Source organism: Helicoverpa armigera, chromosome 26, assembly GCF_030705265.1.
Source record: "Helicoverpa armigera isolate CAAS_96S chromosome 26, ASM3070526v1, whole genome shotgun sequence".
NCBI classification, from domain to species: domain Eukaryota; kingdom Metazoa; phylum Arthropoda; class Insecta; order Lepidoptera; family Noctuidae; genus Helicoverpa; species Helicoverpa armigera.
Genome location: NC_087145.1, coordinates 4,184,372 through 4,207,808, shown reverse-complemented (window position 1 = coordinate 4,207,808; position 23,437 = coordinate 4,184,372). Strand labels below are relative to the sequence as shown.

At 36.4% G+C, this 23,437-nt stretch overlaps 1 protein-coding gene across 2 annotated transcripts; it reads right to left on the bottom strand.

Moving 5' to 3' along the window:
• Positions 1-187: 187 nt before the first annotated feature.
• LOC110372418 (facilitated trehalose transporter Tret1) lies at positions 188-20,711 on the bottom strand. Of its 2 annotated transcripts, none has more exons than XM_021329102.3 (4): positions 20,449-20,711; positions 3,659-3,712; positions 2,734-2,869; positions 188-2,040 (listed from the first exon to the last, which is right to left on the bottom strand). In XM_021329102.3, the coding sequence occupies exons 2-4, from the start codon at positions 3,677-3,679 to the stop codon at positions 707-709; spliced, it is 1,491 nt and encodes a 496-aa protein (XP_021184777.3). In that variant the 5' UTR covers positions 3,680-3,712; positions 20,449-20,711; the 3' UTR covers positions 188-706. The 2 variants fall into 2 exon arrangements, with proteins under 2 accessions (XP_021184777.3, XP_021184779.3); XM_021329104.3 differs by lacking the exon at positions 20,449-20,711 and adding an exon at positions 16,637-16,719.
• Between the last annotated feature and the right edge of the window lie 2,726 nt (positions 20,712-23,437).

Sequence of the window (23,437 nt, the reverse complement as noted above, 5' to 3'; positions counted from 1 at the left end):
CGCAATACCTAGAATACCTGAGTGGAAACATTTTATTAGTTGTTTAAAAACTTCTCCGATCAGTCAGGGCCCCAAAACTCTATAATGATTATCCTAAGGACAGCCTCAGTAACTGTCAAGTTTCAAGTACCTAGGTAGGTACACATTTACTGAATGGAGGGTAATTAAGCAAAAAATAAAACCATCATAAAATTATATGTAACAAAATCTATTATTATTGGTATCTATTTGTACAATTCTGTCATCTTAAAAATAATGTTTAAAACTATTATCTGCTCTTAAAAATATTCCATGTAAGAAAAATACTATTTATAATTATTTTTAATCTCACTAAAAAGTATAAATCACACTTATAAATGAGAGTGGCTTTTTTATAAGATACAAATACAAAAATTATATGACCTACCATATTATGGAATTGATATAAAGGAGACTCGGAATGTATTTTTGAACCCAGGTATCAAAATAATTCGGATTAAAGCTAGGCGGAAAGAATTTCTAGTTTAGATTTGAAACTCTTATTATTGTATTAAAAAAAAATATACCCTGTATTTACTAAGAAAACATATTTTGGGTCTAGAAGTTAATTCGTAACTAATCTCGATTTTTTATTTGTATTTCGTATTTCTACCAATTTTCTTTCACTAACTGCATATGTGGTGGTGTCCTCGACTTATTATTTTTGGAATGGCTCAAAAACTACACACTAATTGACCACGACTCCTTCTTCTTTTATAATAAGCTTCATTTGCGCTTCGGGGTCACTACTTCTCTTACCTTTAAAACTATCTTCTATGTCTTGTAAAGTCCTATCTTTAGTTTCCGGCAGTAAAACATACATTATAATTAGAAATACAGTCAAAATTGCTGAATAAACTAAGTAAGCACCTTCGACACCAACTGAGGAATACAAATGTGGTGCTGATTTCATAGAAATCACAAACGAAGGAGTCAAAAATGACGTGGATAGCGTAGATCCTAAACTTCTATATGCTAATGGAAACACTTCACCACATATCACCCAATTTAGAGGAGCTAGCCCTAAACAGAACGATAAAGTGTACAATATCATTAAAGCCATAGGAACTATGTCCAACATCCAAGGTTCCGTAAAAACTTCAGCTCTTCTCAAATACACGAATACTGAAATTGCTGTCATTGATAGAACAGTCATCACACCACTCGAGAACAAAATAGTCCTTCGTTTGAAGTATTTCAGTAGGAAGATAGCTAAGAACGCACACACTGTCCTCAAGAGGTCTATCACTGTGAACTGCCACGCGACGTCTTTGGGATCCTTCTTGTCCAAAACCACTTGCAGGATAATATTACCATACGCAGCCACCATGTGTGCTCCCCCGAACTCAAACACAACCAGCATACTAATAGCAATAATTGCCGGCTTATAGAACTCTTTCTTTTTGAAGATCTTCACAACTTCACCGATAGCTTCAATAATTTTCTTGAAAATGTTGTTGCAGACATGCGTTTCAACATATTCTGGTCGTTTTTCGGCCTTCTCAAGTTTTTGGGCGTTAATCATAGCTTCTAATTCTTCCTGCTGCTCAGGCCCCTCTCCTCTCACCCATTTGAAAGCTTTCCGTGCTTCAGCGAACTTGCCTTTGGAGACCAGCCAGCTTGGGGACTCGGGAGATAGACTTATTATTGCCATGGCTATCAAAGGGAATAGAGAGCACACTGCAGCTGTTACCTTCCAAGTCAAATGCGCTCCCCATAAATGTGACAAAAATATCCCCATGCCGAGAGAAATGGCGAATGTTCCTAAAAATGCGCCACGGTACTTTGGATCTGTGTATTCCGCGACCAAAATAGCTGCTAAAGGTGTTCTGAGACCTAAAGCAAATCCGTGTAACAGTCTTGCTAGGATGAAGAGGGGTACTGTGTTTCCGAAGATGAAGACCACCCATCCGAGCAGAGCTGGTAGAGTGGAGATGAGGTGGGCTCGCTGCCTGCCGAACCTGGTCATCAGGACAGGAGACACGAAGTTTCCCACGATGCCCATCACGCCGACTACGGACGCTGGAACAAAAATACGGAAACATGTAGATACATAAAATTTTCTAGTAAAATTTGTCGGAGGACTCTTGTCATACAGAGGAATGAGCCTTAATCTTATTCGCGACATTTTTTTACATGATTTCCACAATTGAACAATGAAATATTGTGGACGTACACAAACTCGTTTTTATGAAAGCCTTGACAATCAAAAACCTTGAAGAGTTCACGGTAACTTGTTGACCGTAAGTACGTATTTTTTATTTTATTATTTGTTACCGATTAAGATAGGATTCTTGGTAAACATCTATTTATTTGTAGACAAGTTGTAGTGCTTTTTTTTTAATGCTTACTTTACGTTCCTTATCAAGTTTTCAAAGTTGTACTTGGGTAAAATGGAAGTTAAATATTCTCTCTGTCTGTACCCTCGATAGTTATACCACAATTGATTTAGAAGAATTCTTTGAGGTTCTGGAGCTGTTATGGAATTATGTTTACAAATCCATCATCATCATCTAGCTTTTTCCCAACATAGTTAAAGTTGGCTACCAGTCTAACCGGATGCACCTGAGTACCAGTTTTACAAGGAGCGACTGCCTATCTGACGTCCTCAACACAGTTACCCGACTCCGAGCAACCCAATACCCCTAGGTAAGACTGGTTGTCAGACTTTCTGGCTTCTAACTACACTTAACGACTGCTATGTAATATGCTTACCAATCCATGAAGTGTCATGATCCGTCAGCGTGACGGGCCCGCCATCTCTGGCGAGTTGAGCGAACAGGACAGCCGGGAAGCCGTGAGCGCATCCATGGCCGGCTATGTTCAGCGCCGCTCCGCTCACCACGAACGCCTGCAACGCAATGTATGGCGAATTAGTCATTTTTGCTTTGACTTAACGCCTAGGTTCTGACTAACTATTCAATTGGTCATCTTTGGTAACTGGAAAGCCTAGCATATATGACCACGTGAAGATAAAAAACAAGAAGGAGCGTCGTAGAATTTAAGATTAAAATATTTTTTTGGGCCTGCCAATAAAAGGACATGTCTATGAAGTTACCCATGAGTGCCTCACTGTGTGTTTACACTTCGTGTCGGTAGGTAGGTATGCCACCATACCTACCACCACACACTTGTAGAAACTCATGTGTGCTTTCCAAAGTATATATATATATATATATAGGTATATATCAATATCACACGCAGAAAACACAGGCTCTCGCGAGGGAATCGAACCTGCGATTCGTAGCGGAGCAGCCGATGCGACCACTACGCCATACCTATGTTTGTTTTAATCTTACCTATTGTATTTAAAAATCTAACATCTTAATAAGCATTTAGGTATACCTATTATGTAATGCAAGCATATTATACAAGCATTATAAATGTGTTGACCTATGCACGTAGGTACCTAATTTAGTTTTCAAAAGTCTCATCTATTTAAGTTAAATGGGTTGTTAATTTTCCAAATTTTAATTATCTGTGGGAACCGCATGCACATTTTTCTTGTTTTTTCTCATAAGTTAGGTAAATACCTAGGTACCTACTTAAAGCTATCCTTCGTAGTTGAACAAACTTTGCGGGTTCCCTAATTTAACAATATGTAACAAATAGTTATGTGTTAGTTTAGGTTTAGTTTTACCTGCTTTATAAAAGGCTTCATCGCACTGCGGCTTCATGCAGATGGAATCTGTAACTGCAAAAAAAACTGTTATGTACCGCAACAGGCATTGCTTAAACTTATGATCGACTGATCCGCGCTGCTTTGACTTAGCCATAAACGAGCTCTTTCTACACACGTAGTAACAATTCAGATTTTATTATTAGGCAGGCACTTATGTATAATTATGGACTTATGATAAGGGTACAGACAGCGAAGAAAGTTTGGGTTTACTAGTTTTGATAAAAGGTTCTTCTGTGAGATCTATTTATCGATAAGGGTCTCTAAGGTAAAATCGACCTAATCGCTAATTTTATACCTGAGTTTCCACAAAAAGGCTCTTGGTAGACCACATTTTTTCCCGACCGTGCCAAAGGCATGTTCAATATAGAGGTAAAAAATATAGGTAACGACAATTGGCGTGCAAAAAAAATAAAAGGGACCATTGATCGGCCATGACCAAATCACTAGACCAAAACAATATTATTCCCGAAATCGGTACATGACAATGTAAAAATAGATCAATGACAATACATTACTGACAATAAGTACCTAATACCTACTAGTATCGTAAGTTATCGTTACTTTTTCATAATACAAATAAAACCTTGAGATTTTCCGACACATTTCCGTAGTCGTTCTGCGAATAATATTGGTCCGCCATTTTTTTTAACTTACTTTTAACTTTATTGCATTTGTTTTTTTTTTTGTTTGATTTAATTTTAAAAGCTCTGCGTAGATACACAGATATATGCATCTTTATCTGTGATTGCATACTTTTGACGTTATTTTAATTTAATTATACATTTCGCAGAAGCTGGATAAAGTGAATGCTTCAACTGGTAGCGGAAAATTCAAATAGGTATAAAATGTTTTTTTTTTATGTTTTGTTTCAGTTAACATTTGATATGAGGCGTGATGTTATCGATTGCGGTAATATACATAATATATCCCAAAGTAATTTTTGATGTCTTTGTTTTACTCCGAAAGTACATCCAATTAAAATGTAATCTGATAAAGTTTTTAATGCTAAATATAACAATATAATAGGTATGTATGAAGCATTCGCCTTAACAGGCCATAAATATTTTTTACACTTATTGTTAATACTGCATGTAGTTAAGGAAGCGGTAAGCGTATCATCTTTGATTGAGTAGTATTTTTTATTAATTCACATACAAATATAAAAAGTGCATTAAATCAATTAGTGGAATTATCGATGATTGAGAACAAAGACCATATGGTTGGTTTATAAAAATATAGAAGGAAACAATCCTAACTCACGCATGACCATATCAACGCGTAATTTAAACCTCTTGAAATTGGTTATCAAAGCGCTGAGATTAATCAATATAAAAATGGTAAAAAAGACAATGGCATATAAATCATTATAAATATGTATTCATTATAAGTAATAGTAATTATCTTTAAACCTGAGTAAATAGATAGTATCTTTACACGTAAACAAGTGATTTTTAAACCGTAAACAAACCTAGGGTGAGGTGGGGCGAGTTGGAACAGTTTTTTACATAACAAGAGTCCTGTGGAGAACTTCATTTTACCAAAAACATTTTTAAGAAGTGTAGATACTCCATTTTACTATTTTTATATGTATCATGAATGAAACATTACTGAAAAAAAAAAAAACATAAGTGGAAAAGGGGTACGGTGGAAACTGGAAATGTGATACGAGTAGCATCTATAACTAAGTGTGTTTTTTTTAATCGTAAACATAAATGGTATATGATCCTCTAGTTAGTCTGTGTAGGTACTGCTCCTACCTATACATACCTACGTAAATATGTACCTACTTAGTTTACAGGTACAAATCTTCCATTTAACATAGATTCTAAAAAACAAAGTGCTTTATTCTTAAGTTAACAATCTCTTATTGTTTATGTATGCACCATGCCAATCTTAATTAAGATCGTGACCAAGTAGGTAATTATGTACCTATCTGCAGCTCGCTCACTAACATTCGTACTCTGCCAGGCGCCGGTCAGTCGAAGCGTGATGGTATTACGAGTCAATAGTTTTTGCCGGGAATTGACTATGTTAAATATGCATTTGTTTTAAAGGGATTTTCAACAGAATAATCCTGTTTTAGGGATCAATTTTCATCTGTGTAGTCTCTTCCCAAGCTGAGTTCGGTTGAGCTCTACTTCCAGTCTGTGCTGTCAGTCAATGCTTTACATGAAGCGACTGCCTATCTGACCTTCTCAACACAGTCACCCGAGCAACATGATACTCCTTGGTAAAACTGGATGTTAACACTTTCTGGCTTCTGACTGCCCATAGATGTTCAAATGATAACTAGGTATGTAACATGCCTTAAAAACGCATATTATTACAACTCATTTTGGCAGGAAGGTTGATTATCCCCCTCTAAGTCAACTTATGCTGGAAAAGTACTAAGATAGTTCGTAAGGGCTTCCCTTGGAAAACCAGTACCTACAACCGCAGAAAATATCAAGTAATTAAAAATGGTCTTGTTATTGCGATTGCGACATAGTAAAACAATAGAAACTCTATTACAACATCTTTGTTTACCGCAACTAACAGAAGCTACAGATATTAGAGTTATGTAAAGAAATTGCGATGAACGAACATCTCATCAAAAATGTTGCTAGATATTTTACTGGATAGGTAATTGCGTTTCTCAATCCCATTTTGATTAACCAACATAATTATATGAGAAATCGCATTTATTTAAAAAGCTACGGTTGGTAATTTTGTGTAGATTATGTTTTATTTGACTTGTCAACGACTCTTTTGAATAATTTCATGAATACGCACTTCCCGTCCCGCGTCTTATTTTTCAATAAAACAAAAACGTCAATCGTGAGGTAATTCCCACAGAGATAAAGTAGAACAATTCATAAAATTAAAAATAAACATTTTATGTTCGATTCACGGAACCTAAAGGATTTATACCTACTCGGTTAGGTATACTTAGTACAAGTATAACTACGTAGCTTTGTATGTACCTACTTGCTTAATTAATGAATGCATAAATTAAACGCAGGTCGTGGCTTTGGCTACTGAGTCATCAACTTACTTAACGATTGCACTCTGTCTGCACATTTTTATTGCAATGATGACATTAAAATATTAACAACACTTTATTTATTAAAATAAAAATACTTTTAGGTACACAATTACACGTGGAATAAAAACGATTAGGTAAACAAAATTGTTAAGTGGGCCTATTTTATACTTTTATAAAAATGGCGTCTTGTTTTCCCGCCAAACATTAAGACAGTCTCTATCATACATGAAGCTCTATTCATTTGTAGTTTATGGATACGCATGTGTGATGCATTTTTTTTTCAAAGAGAGATGTCATTCTCATTAAGAAACTTAATGCACACTTATATTCAAACCCCCATGAGGGAGCAACAAGTTTTCCTTAACACTATTGAACATGATTACAAAGCAAAGTGCAAAGTATTACATAAAATATTAAGTGTTATATTACTACTGTTTTATGTGTTTAACACATTCACTGCGGCAGCGTTAAATCTAAACTTTCTACTAGTGCGATACGAGACAAATGCTGCCCGTATCTATATTTCCTGATATGCGTTACGGCTTCTATTTTGCCGTACCAGAACCTGACTTTCAAAGCCTATACAGACGTGGAAACCACCTATATCAATGGTTTTTATCAACAAATCGATAGACTATATCCTTGTATACACCTAGCTGCAGTCGCCCCGGGTTCTCTGTTATACTTTGAAAGATACTGAGATTTTTCAAAATCTTTCATTCGCGGCAATATATATGCCGTACAGCGTAGAAGTGAAAAAATGCTAGGGATGGGGTTTACTTCTGGAATGATAGTCGATAGTTTAAAAATATTTTTTATTGTAGATAAAATATTCATATTTATCAGTGTTATATTATTATATAAATCAACATAATTATGTAACCTAATTATATAATATACATAAATATGTATTTATATTCTACCACAATCACACTATAGCGCCACCTAGTCCCAAATACATATAATGCATAGTATAGTTAGAAAATACACCCAGACCAAGACAACTAGACAAAGAATTTTTGATTTGTGTGGGAATCGAACCCACAACCACTACGCCAACAGACCAATTTAAAAAAAAACACAAAACTATTAAAGGACGTGTATGAAACTTAGTAAGTAGGTAGTTATTCCACTGAATTATTTTCACACTTGACATCTTTGGCATCAAGATGATGATTTCCCCTCTCTCTCTCTACTCAAATCCAGTTTTTTTATGTGAACGTCTCATTGTAGCAGAACCGCGTAATATTTTTCACAAAAAATATTGTTAGGTTTTGCTTACGGCCAGCACTAGCGCACACTGAACCGCCGCGCGGACGCATGCAGTGTGGTGCGGGGTTGGGGGGGTACGGCAAGATATTCGCCGTACCGCACTGAATGAAAATAATTATTTTACTGTGCGTTACGGCAACTATTTTGCCGTATATTGTTAGTGTACAATATTATTATATTAAAAGCAACAATATTGAAAATATCACTATCTCTTTCCTACGCGCAAGGGAACTTAGATAAATCGCCCCCGCACAGTACGCAAAACAAGGACAACGAGCTACCGCACTGGCTGAGAGTCAAATACGGCCAAATACTTCCCGTAACGCAGTGAATGTGTTAAGTTGTAACTGAATGCCTTAAGTACACACTTCACGACTGTACCTACCTTAATACCTACTTTCACTTGTCCACAATATGTCATAACTTGGAATGCTCTTGTGTTCCATAGATAGTGGGCCAGACATGCAGACAAACATTAAAATCATCATCATCTGCCGAGCATGTTCCCTATTTTTTCCTATGTTGGGATCGGCTGCCAGTCTAACCGGGTGCAGCGAGTACTACACGAAACGACTGCCTATCTGAACTCCTCAAGCCAGTTCGCCGGGCAACCCCGGGCTTCTGGCTACCCGTAATTAATTTAGGTATTATGTATTCTAACCCTTTCCCACTGGTCTAGAATGGGGGTTGAACAAATGTGCCTATTTCACCCTAAGTCAAAACGCCCATTTTCCGTTAGTAGGTATTATTTATTTAGGTATTTAATGCTTTGCACATTTCGTACAAGGCGGACTTAACGCCAAGGTGTATTAATATCTGATTAGATCCGATGATGCTTACCTATTCCATTTTTTAAATGAAAATAACCGGAATACCCTTAAATTATGGGACCCGAACAGACAACTTTGGTACCTTTTAAAAGAAAGCAAATAATTTTGTAAAAACATTTACCATTGCATTATGAATATACATACCTATTAATTAATAATTACCATATCTACTTAACTATACACATTTCCTCGCCAAATAATATTTAAGTACTATCATTGTGTTTGTTCTACTGTAGATAGTTTAAATAGCTATTAAGATAATATTTAATTATCCCACGCTGTCATTAAACTCTTGTTTAAACGTTTTTCTTTTGTACTTACAATTTATTCTTTTAATTTAGGTAATACTTAAAATTAAAACTACAAAAGTAGTTACCTACCACTCTTACGTAATATTTACATATCTAGATCTACTCAGTTTTTTATTTGCGTCATAACTTTTTCATTTGACGGGGAGTAGCGACCCCGCGGGGCTATACCTATATCCGAGTGCTCCACGGAGAGTATACTGTCCCCCATCTCCGGCCTGCCGGAGTGAAGCATGACGAGGGATAGGTCTCCTGCCTCTTGGCTTGCCTTCATCGGCCGGTCAGAGCTGAGTCGCTAGAGCAGGGTTAGCAGCTCTGCTCGGAGGGTAGGTGCCTCGTGGTAAGTGGCGAGTGGGCCGGTGATGCTGGATCCACAGGGAGCGCGTGATCTGCGTTTAAAGTCCGCCGAGGTATCCTCACCCTTCAGCCGCTTATGTACCTGTTGCCCCCTTGTTGCGATTTAGCGACTGATTCCCGGGAGCTCAGTAAGTCAGGTGGCGAGTCTCCACCTGCCATTTTTACATGTATTTAATACATTGTTATCGGCAGGTGACATAGTTCCCGTAGTTTCCCCATTCCTAGTCCATTAGCATCCCATCACAATAGCCCAAGTAGTTTTCATCCACAGTTAGCAAAAGTACAGCACAGAACCGGGGATTGTCCTTGGGTACATTTCTATAGTCTATATAGGGATAATCGTCGGTTTTGTGTCACCATTTCATTAAAGTTGTTTCAAAAGGGCTTAAGCGTGTTGGCTTCGGCCCCACGTTCGCCTTTCAAAAGTCCGGGAATCTGTAGTCCCGAGTGCATGGCAGAGAATAATTAGACTTTAACTATAGCAAAATAAGACCTATAGAATATAAGAGGTAGTAAAGTTTATTAGGCTTCGATTATGAACTTCGCAATAAATACTTAAAAAATAAAAACATCGATAAATCAATCTCCGTTTTTAACCCCCGACGCAAAAACGACGGGGTGTTATAAGTTTGACGTGTCTGTGTGTGTGTGTGTGTGTGTGTGTGTGTGTGTGTGTATGTGGCATCGTAGCTCCCAAACGGATGATCCGATTGTAATGCGGTTTTTTTTGTTTAAAAGGTATGTCAGTCGGGAGTGTTCTTAGCTATGTTTGGTGGAAATCGGTTCAGGTCTTCAAGGTCATCAGCTCGATTGCTAGATGTGATAGGAATGTTACACGCTCAGTTTACTTGCACGTATATGTGGGATCTGAAATTTGAAACACTAATGTCTTTTGGAACCACTGAGCTGGTCTGCTGTTAGGGCACGAAGGTAGGAGACGTAACCCTGAACTGCCTTTTAGTAAACCCATCGAGTTTGGGCTCGTTGAATTTGTCTTGACGAGTTCTCTTCATGTTTCTGATTGATGAGAACCTGATGCTGGAAATGGGATGTGGCGGATGAAACCCTGGAATGCCGGAATTAAACGGATAAACCGATTTATATTTTGCTGAAAATCTAGAATGTCCAAAGGTGAATCTTTATTGTTTCTCAATCTGTGCAATTCTCCCAGAGCCAGTTTGTCATGAGGATTGTTAAACAGCTTCCTTTGGCCGAGATCGCAAATAGCGACCCCATCTTAAGATAAAATAAATTAAATGAAAGAAGGAAAAATTAAGGAGCTCCTTTAAAAAGCATGAAATAAAATTAAATTATAAATTTAAAAACCCCGACCCATAAAAGTACGCAATAATTATGACAAAAGGTTAAAACGCTAAACCCTATAAAAGCAAAAATAACTTTTAACACTACGTAAACTAAATTTTGACGTGTCGGGGGACCGCTTTTTACCTTCATAAATACTTACATAAATCAAATGATACCTACCTAATTACAACATTCGTTTAAAAAAAAACACGTATCTAAAGTAATGAATTAGAGCGGTCCCCCGACACGACAAAATTTAGTTTACGTAGTGTTAAAAGTTATTTTTTGCTTTTTATAGGGTTTAGCGTTTTTAACCTTTTGTCATAATTATTGCGTACTTTTTATGGGTCGGGGGTTTTTTTAAATTTATAATTTAATTTTATGTCATGCTTAACAGGACTTTAACCCCTCAGCCATTGCGGCATCGAGGCATTTTTCCGGCAAATCAATCGATCAAATAACCACTTCATTTGCAATTGCTTGAAATCATATTGGCTACAAAAAAAACAATCAACTGTAGGTACTTAACTGAACCGGGAAGTTCATTAAAAAACCCGTGAAAAAAACTATTAGATAAAATGTTAAAAACTATTGATCTTTCAATAAATAGAAGTTAAAGTGTTCAGTTAACGATTGAAGCACAATCGATTAAGTTCTGCTTATTATCGCCATCGAAGGTGAATTCATTTGAATACAATTAATAAATAATATCCACGAACGTTTTGCATCGCATTTATTTAATGTTAATTGTTAAAAAAATCGATATTACTGCATCGATTCTCGTTTTAATTGGACAAAAATCGATATTTTGTGGCATCGCACGTCATTGTCATCGCAAACCAGTCATTCAATTGTTTTGTTAACGGATTTTACAAATTAGATTTATTTGCAATAAAACATCAGAGCCATTTTTAGATACGTGGCATTTTAACCAAAATAGATTTGTTCTTAACGAACTAGAATAATATAACTTTATAATTGGTTCTAATTGCCGTCATAAAATATTTTATATCATTTAGGTAACCCAAATAGTATTTAATACCGGTGTAAAAATCATGAGTCCAAAAGGTTTAGGGCCACGCGATAGTTAGAAAGAGTTGCCATGGCCCTGGTACACAAAGGGCTCCAGAAGGAACATGGCGGGGTTTAGTCAGTAAAATCTGACACTATCTCCCGCTGCAAGCACATTGGGTCGTTTGATGACCTACTAGAAAAAAAGGTCTAAAAATACCGAGACAGTCGTGCTTGCTTCACAGATTACAAAATGACACGACATCATGGTGTAATCAGAGTGAAAGTAAGGAATCCGTTCGAAGTCCGTAAAAAAGTATTGGTTTGCGAGTTTTTTTTTCCCACAACAGGTGTAAATAAACAAAAGTGTAAATTCCGTTGCCACGACCATGACTTACAATCTTTCTTTATCACACAAAAGATTTGTAAACAACAATGTTGTGAATTGTTATTGAGTAGGAATAGAAAAAAGAAATCTTATCGGAAGGCATCGAGTCATTGCATTGTGACAGTAAGATGATTATCTCACAGTTCAAGGTTCTAACTGGCTCTTTCGCGGTTTCATCCGCATTTTAACGGAAGTATTTTGTGTAGCCGGATAAAAACTGTCGTAATCGCCCTTACCAAGGCTTCTATTTATCTCTGTTCTTTTGAGTTGTGCACTAAAATAAGTAGGTATGTCCTGTGCAGCTGGCTGATCTCTTTACATGATCTACAATCGGATAGGACCCCATTATACTTTAAAATAAGTTTTTGTAATCTCCTATAAAAATGACAAAATTGGCAGACATTCGAAAACATTTTTTTTTAACAATACAGTACCTACTTAACTTTAATTTTAAAGCGAGTCAAAGTCCGATTTCGTGTCTGCGATCAGCTGACCTCTAAGTATTGGGTAATGGTCAAAGGTATTTCGCTTTGGCAAGAAAAAGTATTTTTTGAGATGGGAAATCATCAAATGATTTATTGGGCCGCTTTGGGTGCAGCGGAAGGGAGTGTCAGACTTTTAATGACTAAAACCCAGCTTAGCACTTTCTGGAGCCCTTTGTGTACCAGAGCCGCGGTACACAAAGGGCTCCAACGCTTTGGGACAATTTAGCAGCCCCGTAAAAACCTACCGTTTACACAAGATGACAAATCTTAGACAACCGGAAAGTCTAGCCGTATCTATGAACCATAAATTATTGCTTGTTGTGTTACACATAACGAAAAATATAACTCATCCTACGACAACCATCAATTAAGTTGTTTTACAATCTTACAGTCATTGAAGGCCTACTATGTCATCTACGCCGGAAGTCTTGAAATACTTCCTTCATAAATATGACAATGTAAATACATTTTTGTACATAGATTCCTTATTTCATAATCTATAGGTTCGGTCAAGGTACGTTTTGAATTCTTGCAGTCGGCTGCGACTGCCGACTGCACATGCCGCGACTGCGTAAACTGGCAGTCGGCAAGAAGAATTCAAAACGTACCATTGCAATGGACTCCGTTTTTTTCTGAAGTGAGAGTCGTTTGTCAAAATCAATGAGGGTATTCGTAATTCATGGTCTAATCACGATTTTTTTAGGAGATCCTGTGTGCTCTTCTGAACCCACAAGTTGTCCCAAAACGCAGCGTCGGGCTCCGCAACTGAACTGACTTGAATGTTTTTTTAAAAACAAGTAAATATGTTTAAATTTAATGTGGGTACGAAAATGATCGATGACCTCTCATGTTTAAATAATCTTTGGTAAGTATGCGTATCATGCATGCGCCGTGCAACTTTTTGTAGACTTTTTTCTATATAGATTAAACAATACGCGAAAATGGATTAAGATGTTTGTTTTAAGAAGATATTTACTCGGTACATATTAATTTATCACATTCCACTTTCCATTTGTTTACATAAGTCGTCAACTTTGAAGGATGAGGTCACCTTTCGTCTTTCGAATGCAGACATAATTGTCCAAAAGTGATTTTACCACCGGGATGATTTGTTTTTTTAAGATTTCCATAACGGGGATGGCAGCTAGTAAGTCTGACAATCAGTCTTAGCTAGGGGTAAAGGGTTGGCCTGGTTGAGGAGGCCAGATAAGTACAGAACACTGGCACTGAGCTGCACCCGGTTGGACTGGAAACCGACCCAATTGTTGGGAAAAGGCTAGGCAGATGATGAGTACGACCGAGATGGACAAACGCGTTTTTTTAGCACAAGCAAAAGGGGTTCTTCGCCCTCCTTCATTACACGACAAAAGATCATAAAATCAATAAAAAAAAAATTACATCCTTAGCGGCTATTTACTACGATTTATTTTCCTGAAGTAAATTAAAATCTTAGCATTGCTGCATTTTCAGTACAATTATAATGACCTAAGGTAATTAATGATTATTCAATTATGATGGTTAGGTAACATGATTCACGGTTAGTGAAGGAAAAATAATTATCTGATCAGATAGGATAGAAAATCTCATCTTTAAATAGAATAGAAAATTATAATTATTCTGACAGTGACATACTTTCTTAAATTAATGAAGTTGAATAAAGTTTCCCTTTTGATTTTTTTTTTGTTTATATGTGTATGTAGGGATGTTCTATGCAGACTACCATCTGAAGACCCTGTCGACTGGACCAACTTTGCCGAAACTTCTATATGGCTGATATTTATTTCAAGGAGTTACTTACAGCTCACAATATACTTCATATAACATAGCCTTGGTCCTGTAAATAGTTCCTTTGGGACGTGGGCTACTTTGATTTCAAATCATACCGAAAAACGTTTGGCGACGGACAGTCTACATCAACTACGCTACAAAAAAACTGTCACGCTTGCAATTTAATGAAAAATTCAGTCGTTAATACCAAATGCAGTGTTCGTTTGATTTGTACACAAGTACACAACGCTTCGTCATCGTGTTACACGCCGTGAATCGCCCATGCGCTTGCGCACACCCGCCGTTCTCTCGCGTGAGCTGTTTAACAACGACACAGTTTCCTCATAACATTATTATTTCACGTTGACAGGTAATGTGACTATAATTGCCGAATAAGCCTAAGTAGGAATATTGTCAAGTAAGGCTCAATTTCAGAAATAGCTAAGTTGGTATTTAAGTAATTGACGATTTTCAATGTCTGCTTAAGGAAAATGGAATGGTCATTGATGAAATGATCGCTTCGGTGCTTTGGTGGCAAAGCGCGATTGAGCGAATTTGGATGTCAGATTAAGCATTAGGCTACGATATCAAGTTTTATACGAATGAAGTTAAATTCAGTAAGAATAATAAAGAAAAAATATTTTAAAAGGTGTGCTACTACAGAAAATCCTATAGGTAACTTTAAAGGCACAAAATTAGTGCGAACCTACACGGTCAACGTTTTCCACCAATCTCTGATAATGCACATATTATCTGACCATGTATTATGAAGTTTAAGAAAATGAAATAACTTATTACAACGTTGTTTTATCGAGGAATGCTTACATCCCTCATAACACGTGATTGAAAAACGAATAGAGTATGCAAATTACTGATTTGTTTATTACATTTCAAACTGCTTAATGCAAAGAAAATGTGCATGTCTGCCTACTATTATACCTAAACATAGGTAAGTTGTCTCAACCTTTATAGGGTTCCGCAGTCAGTCAGTATGTATATTTGTTACTCATGCAAGAACTTTTTATCCATGTATGGGAAGTAGATCACTCGGGACGAGGGTATAACTGCAGGCGGAAGCTATAGACTTTTATATTTTAAATCATATACCTACCTATCGATATTATAATATCCTTTTTTTAACGATGGCAAAAATCATCAAATGACCCCTCCCGCTGTCGGTTAGCAGCATTGAGGGAGTGTCAGACTTTTACTGACTAAAAATCCATCGTGTTCCTTCTGGTTGCTGACATCTCTTTGAGGAGCATATTCTATTATCCTTGGTCCTTAGTTATACGAATTTTCCCACGGCGTGAAATCATTTTCATTAGAGAAGGTTATTTCCCATTATATTCTAATGATTTCAGCACGTTTCTTTGTAATTAAAATTGCGTAAGTAAATATCCGTTTTCTTAAAATATTTTTAATTTTTTTGACCTCAACCCGCCGAAGATGACATGTTAAAATGCAAATGAATTTTAACATGTAATCTCTTTAGCGTTTAATTACTACTTATTTAGGTACTTATTTTTATTTTTACATTTTCTTATGTAATACATAAGTATATATTATGTCTGTTAGTCATAAAACTGTTTGAGATTTAATTAAAAATAATTTCTAGAAGCTAGCTGTGATTACTTAATTAACGCTTCGTACAAAATCATGGTCAGTTTTATTTCATAATAATAGATAATTAATTATAGGAGAATCAATGAAATTAATAAGTACTGGTGCAATTTGCTTAATTTGTGCGAAATGCTTTTGTTTGGACCAGATTAATTGATTAGTTATTTGGAAAAATTGCTGGCAGGCAATGTTTTGATTTCAACGGATGTAATAAGTTTAATTGAATTACGCAAATGAGGCGACAATGGCAGGCTTTATTTCATGAACAACGCGTTTTTTACACCATTTGTCACCCTTTTCTTCAGTAAGTAGGTAAAGTAAGTAAGGTTAATGTTTTGAACCCTATTGCTAGATATCCAGATAAGATATCTAAATAATAAAAGGTAGGTAATAAATTACTCATGTCATATTATTCAAAAAATAGACCTGTATGCTTTTTAAGTACGTAAATTATTGTTAATTTTTAACGCGACAATTCGATTTCACAATTCTAAAATTCACCTTTAAGAAAACACAACCATTTATTAAAATTAAATCTAAAAAAAATAATCACAATAATCCTTACCAAATAATGATTATCACTTCTTATTTTAATTAACAAAGACTCATCCACTGAACCAATAGTGATCGACTAAACCAATTCCAACTTGCGTCTGCGCTTTTAAAGCGAGCTTTTTTCACAAACCCTGACATTGAAAACGACTAGTTAACATAGACCTTGAAATGTACGGAAATATTATGACGTCGCGGGTCTTTGAAAATTGGATAGTTAAGTGACGAATTAATTGACTGGGCATTTTAAGTTTGTCGTATGCCTACAGGCTAGGAGCATTTTTAACCCTTAAGGCGATTATCACACTGCCCCGCATGATGCAGCGTAGTGCGTGGATGCGTTTTTTTCCGTTGTATGGAAATATCTCCGTTTGTATGGAAAAAACGCATAGTCCAACACACTGAAAATGCATCCACGCGCGTTCATGCGGATCACGCACATACATGCGGAGAAACACGCACCCCCGCGCGTAGGTGCGGGGCGAAACGGCACACTGATCCCGCAGTGCCGCGCGTGATTTTGAATGGGCGTGACGTCTATATTTGAAAATGGAAGCCGCCATGCGTGAATTTACAAAACGCACCTACGCGCACGAGTGCGCGAAAAACCCGCACGATGATGCAGATCTGCACTCCCGCAGGAACGCGCGTAGGTGCGTCGACACGCAAGATGCAGCGTGATGCGGGGCAGTGTGAAGATCACCTAACTATCCAGAATGCTTTTGTGATGTAACTGACCAGTAGTGTCCAACAGACACTTTATAAATGTATGTAAGGTATGACAAAGCAAAATAAAATTAATTTGAATTAAAAACAAGGTATAATGTATTTTAGTAATGTTTTGTTACACTTATTTATTTACAGATATTTTAATTATTTTTTTCCGAATTTTCAGAGCAGACATTGTGATTGCATTTATCACAACACTGTTTAGAAGCCCTTGATAATTTCGAAGGGCAAAATATAACAACGCTTCTTTCTTTTCGCAGCAGGTTCAGATGATTGAGTAGCTTTCCGATTTTACCCTGCCACATCTTGCATGGCACTCGACACCATAAGATTATTTTAAGTAAATGTAAATAAAAAACAATCTACCTTCACACTCGAATCAAACAAAATATTACTGTGTCTGTTGGACACTTGTGGGTTGATGAAGTACCATTTTCGTTTATTAACCAAAAATAATAAACTATTCCTGTTACAAATATTTTCATTGCACATTTAGATTCGTAAAACATTGGTGATAAATTAGATAAACGGCCGATTCGTAAAAATAAATACTTTCGTTTTTATGAAAATATAAACGCAAAAATGTGTCCGCGAGGCACTTGTGGGTTGTTAAGGGTTAAACTGACAGGAGCTACAAATAGGTATAAATAACCAAATCATTTTTGAGCATCATTGTCATGTTCATCTTTAGTATTGTTAACCGACTTCCTAATAAGAAAGAGGTCTTTAATTCGATCGTTGAAATACTAACTCGTTAGTCAGAAAATTAATGTTTGTTCTCATGTACCGGACTTGGATGCACCATCAAATTTATTGAGGCGAATTAAAGATTTTTTACATAAATTGTTATCACCAGGTTCAAAAATGCACTAAGAACATAGATAAAGGTAAATATCTAAGTAGGTCTAGTCAGCTCAATTCAGCATAAGCCATTAGAAAAGATGCGTTGGTACGCATCCTTTCAGCTGAAGAAAAGCGTCCTAAGAAACATTTACCACAAAAATTTAAAGTTAGCTAACTAACCAAAATTACATAAGATTTAGTTTACTTTAAAATAATGTATAGAAAATACATAAGATTAGTGATGAATACAACAAAATTAAATGTAAAAAATCTTCATACAACAAGTAATTTAAGAACTACAATGTTCAAACTGTACTGGGCACCACTGATTTAACGCATATTTACACGTCTGAAGAATTGTAAAAAATACAAAATCCAGGAACTAATTTATCTATACAATGAGACCTTTTGTGTTATTTTCTGTAGCGCGTGTTAATTGACAGGAAAATATTTGCTCACGTACCTATTTGATTTAATTTAATCGGCGAATGTATTGAACTTTTGAATGTACGCAGTTTAAAACTTGCAGTTTGCATTATTTTGTTTTATTGCTGAGATGACAGTGTATGCAGTAAAATCGACGCACGGTTTGATTGATCATATGGTTAAGCAACGCTTGGTGTAGGTAGTTGATCCGTGGATTTTTGACTATCTTTTTTTTAACGACGTCAAAAATCATCAAATGCCCCTCCCGCTGTGGGTTAGCAGCGGTGAGGGAGTGTCAGACTCTTACTGATTAAAAACCGTCGTGTTCCGTCGTTGGCCTTTTATGCACCAGGGCCGCAATATCTATTTTTGACTATCTTGAATCTTATCACGACGAGTTCCTCCGTGTTACGGATGGCACGTTAAATTGGTGTTGCAGCCTTTGGCAGTCGCTTCGGGTTATCAGAAGTCAGGAAGTCAGGGGTTGAATGCCCATGGCAAGCGGGTTGAGGAGGTCAGGCAGGCAATCGGTTAATGTAAAATAGCGATCGTCCGAAAGCCGATCCCAACTTATAAGTAGTTGCGAAAAAAGCAAGGAAAGGTATGATGACAAGACAAAAATCCTCATATTTTTATTGAAAGATTTAGGTAAATTATTTATTCGTAAATATACGTGAGTCTACATTTCTTTATTATATTATCGCAGCCAAAGAAAATAGAATAATAGGCCATGCACACACTATCATCGTGTCAGTGACCATGACTTGAGTGCGACATCGATCACCATAACATTAGGGCACATTAGGGCTCGTACTCATTTGCGGGGAAATCTGACAGTGCGACTAATTAGTCGTGTGTCTACTTAGAAGGTATTGTACTTCTACTTAGGTAGATCACATAACTTAACTTAATAAATAAGATATATACTTTACAGATTTTTTAAACATAGATCATGAATTAAACATGGGTATTTGAAATTAATTTCACTGATTTCACAGTTAGGTACTTACAGCTAAACTTACAGCAACAAATTAAGTGCTTATTTAACATAATTATCTACTGATCGACTTAAATTGAGGTAAGTAGGTCCTTCCCTAAATTCCTCACGTTTTAAAGTGGTAGAGAGCGGCAATATTTTCCTAATGCCGTTAGTTTACCAGCCCGTTGGTTTACAAGAAGATGCGCTCTGCAACATCAGCAACATGTATCTTGTTTCGGAAGACATTTGTGTCTACGCTACTATCTTCTTATCGAGTGTGCAGTACTTAGTACAAATTACTAAATAGTTAGACTGTAGGTTTAATGACCTAACGAGCTCTCCCAATTCTCCCTGACGGCCTCGGCTGTTCAATTCCTTGCATTTTCACAGTCGGGACTGCAGGCTTTGCGTGCCCTCTTATGTGCAACACATGCGTGTGATTATGGCCCCGACCTAGGATCGTGCTTGAGTAGCAGGGTTTGATTCGAAACTTATCAGGCAAGTAAGCCGAGTAGGTACATGCTCCGGAAAATACCTATGTTGAGGGAACATGGATGTTGGGGAGCGTAGTAGAGAAGGTAGTAAAAAAAATAAAAATAAAGCGATGACAACTGTTTGTTTGAAGAGTTATGATATCGAAGAGAAAGTTTTATGTTTAACTTTCATTTTTGCAATAAATCTATTACAACTGTCGAAGACCTGCCCATTTCGTCGTCAATATATAATTCGCTTGATTACTTATTTGTTTTTATACCTTGACATAACTGTACAACCACGCACAAAAATTAAAGATCATCAAATAAACACACGTCGTTTAATTTACGAAGTTAGCAAAAAAATATACTCACATCAATCAAAAATATCCTTCCACATTTTTAGAACAGTTTGTCACTAAAATCAATTATGATTTTATCACGTTAGATTCCAATTAGTTGTAGTATTAGAACTAAAAACACATTTTATTATTTTTAATTGCTATCGTAAAGATATTAAAATACGGAAGACATTTGACTTATAGTAAATTGTGTACACTTTTTTCGCGCGTCTTTTAGTGCGGGGAAAGCGAGGCGTCGATTTCTCCCTGGCCTTAACTTCGACTGACTGTTGTCCACAGAGAACGTTACGAAACCCCGTCTTTCATCTAGTGATGCTAACTGACGTCTTATTATTATTACTATTTTCTACATTACAGCACTTTTTAATCTATTATTTGCCTGGCTTTGGTAAGTTAGGTGTGACGATACAGAATTCAACTCGCGGTGTGAGTAAGTAGGTATGATTATGTGATATACCTACTTACATAATCGACCTACTTATATTACGCAGTTGTTATGAATCTGAAATCTGAACTTGCAATTTTTTTGCGAGAATAAAATTTTGTATGTTTTAATTAATCGATAGTCGATAGATTGAACGGTATAAAGGAGCATCACTAGCGTTAGCTAAACAGTTATAATAGATGGCATGTTTGTGGCCACGACACGTATAACAAATTGTGCAAATCGCTACGCGTCATAATTTTGCACAACGAGAGAAGTAACGTGACATAACTATATGAATAACGACTTATAAATCTTTTGAGTACAGTCAGCAAGAAAAACTTCGAGTTAACAATGTCAATGGTGCACTTGAAGAAGGACTTTAACATAGTTTTGTTGGCGTAGGTATGTACACACTTATATAAATGGTCTGAATATTGTTGATGGCCAGTAAAGCCTTCAGTACCATAGGATCACCGTCAGTCATAAGCCTTTTTAGGGACGTAATGTAGGGCACAGCTCTTTTACTCATACAGAGAAGGAATGAACCACATTGTGTGGATTGGAGACTTCACGTCCAGGCTTCCTTAAGACGTTTTCTTGCACTGGCAGTTATCCGTATGTGTCCCACTCAATTGTACCTACCTACCTTTTAACCATCAGGACACCCGTGTCATCCGAATATTCACTGTGTCCCAATCAGTTCTACCTTACACTGCACGTCTGCTGCGGTATGAAATTAGGGAAATGGAGAACGAAGCAAAAAGTTTAAGTAAAGTAAATAAAACTGCAATTTCAAGCAATTTTGAACATAAATTAAAACAAAAGAAACCGGTGGCTTTGCATTAAAAAAATATTTCACAGAATTCTTCACGGAACCTATAAAAATGGATTGCAATATTCAATTATATTAATCATTTACTTACGCACAGTTCAACGATCGTCATACAATCTACAAACCGGATCGAGGTAGCTTTACTTAGGTTTTATTTCAATACTTTGCTTAAAACAAAAATAGGAGACACCTACTTAAGTTAGTTTTTGTATTATTTGCACTGGCATCACTCGTCAAACATGCTCCATTGCGGGGGTTTTTACCGACGTCCCTACGGCTACGCATTTAATACTGAACTAGGTGTTTCTTGTGGTTTCACCCGCGACTGAATTATAGAGCCTATTTTAGGCATGATAATGTGTAGAATTCGTCACCTAAAGAATTTTTTAGAAGGTTTCTTTTACCAGACCAGGTTTTTTTGGCCGACTGTACTTGAAAAGCACCAAACAGGCGCCCGATTCTCCTAATTTTACTTAAGCGACCTTCGATTAACGTTCGACTCGATTCGACTGAGATCCAATCCCGACTTGATTACTATTGAAGCGTATGTGGCATTCCGCTATTTTTTCTTTGAAATAAACGTTTTTATCCTTTTCTGTCATTCAATAATGAATCATTTTGTCTGCAAATGATTTACGACTGCAAAATGATTGTACAGCAAACTACCGTATAGACCAAAATCATCAAAATAGCAGACCAATCGCACACCAATCAAATGTCAATCGAATACGATTGGTCTTTTATTAGTAGCAGAATACCCGATATGGTTAAAACTGCTATTACGATCATATTGCGATTCGATTTCTATTCGATTTTGACATTATTAACTTAGGAGAATCGGGCCCCAGGATGGTGCTAACCCTGCTTTAAAAATCCGGAGTTCTGTTCTCTCTCAATATTCATACACTAATATTATAATATTGTATGAGGTATTTCACACTTCTTTCACGTTGGTTTAGATATTGGTTTTGGTTGGTTTAGATATAAAAACTTTCAATCAAGAAATTGGCTTATTTGATCCCTTTTTAATCATGTCGGTATTAATTCTAAATCTAGAAGAAAGAAACACCGAAGCAAATTCGATGTCAAGGTCTATATAAAAGTCCGGATATTTCATCACTTTAATTGGATTATATAAATAAGACTTTTGAGGAAAGAGCTACTGATTGGTGAGACCCGTTCAAATTACTCGATCACTGAACACGGTTATTTTAAACTATTTCTTGCATGATTTAACTTCCTATCGAGTTTACAATAACAAAGTGACTTGTACTTTGATTCATCATTTCAGTGAGATCGACTAAAACTGAAAAAAAAACCTGTTAAGTGTGAGTGGTAGGTACTCGGGTAGGGTTCCGTATAATGGCTTTAAAATATTCGACTAATGTATCTATCAGCTATCTACTAGGTACTGTTTTTAAAATGCACTACTTACTAAAATTATCCGCAGGTTCGCGTCGTTACTAAGTAAGTATTGTCTTGTACGTAGGTATGGGTAAGTTGATCAAGAGACAACATTGGTTTTACACATTTCCTAGGAAACGTATCCAATTCCTAGACTTCATACGTCACCGTTGTGTAATTTATTATGTAGGTAGGTCCTACTTTAGATACTGTTTCGGTAGGTACCACTCAGCCTCAGCTAATCTGACCGATACCCATATATGTCTATAAGTAAGTATAAATATATCTAGGTACTACCGCCCCTGTCTTTAAAACACCCCTTGGGACTCTTTAATTTAA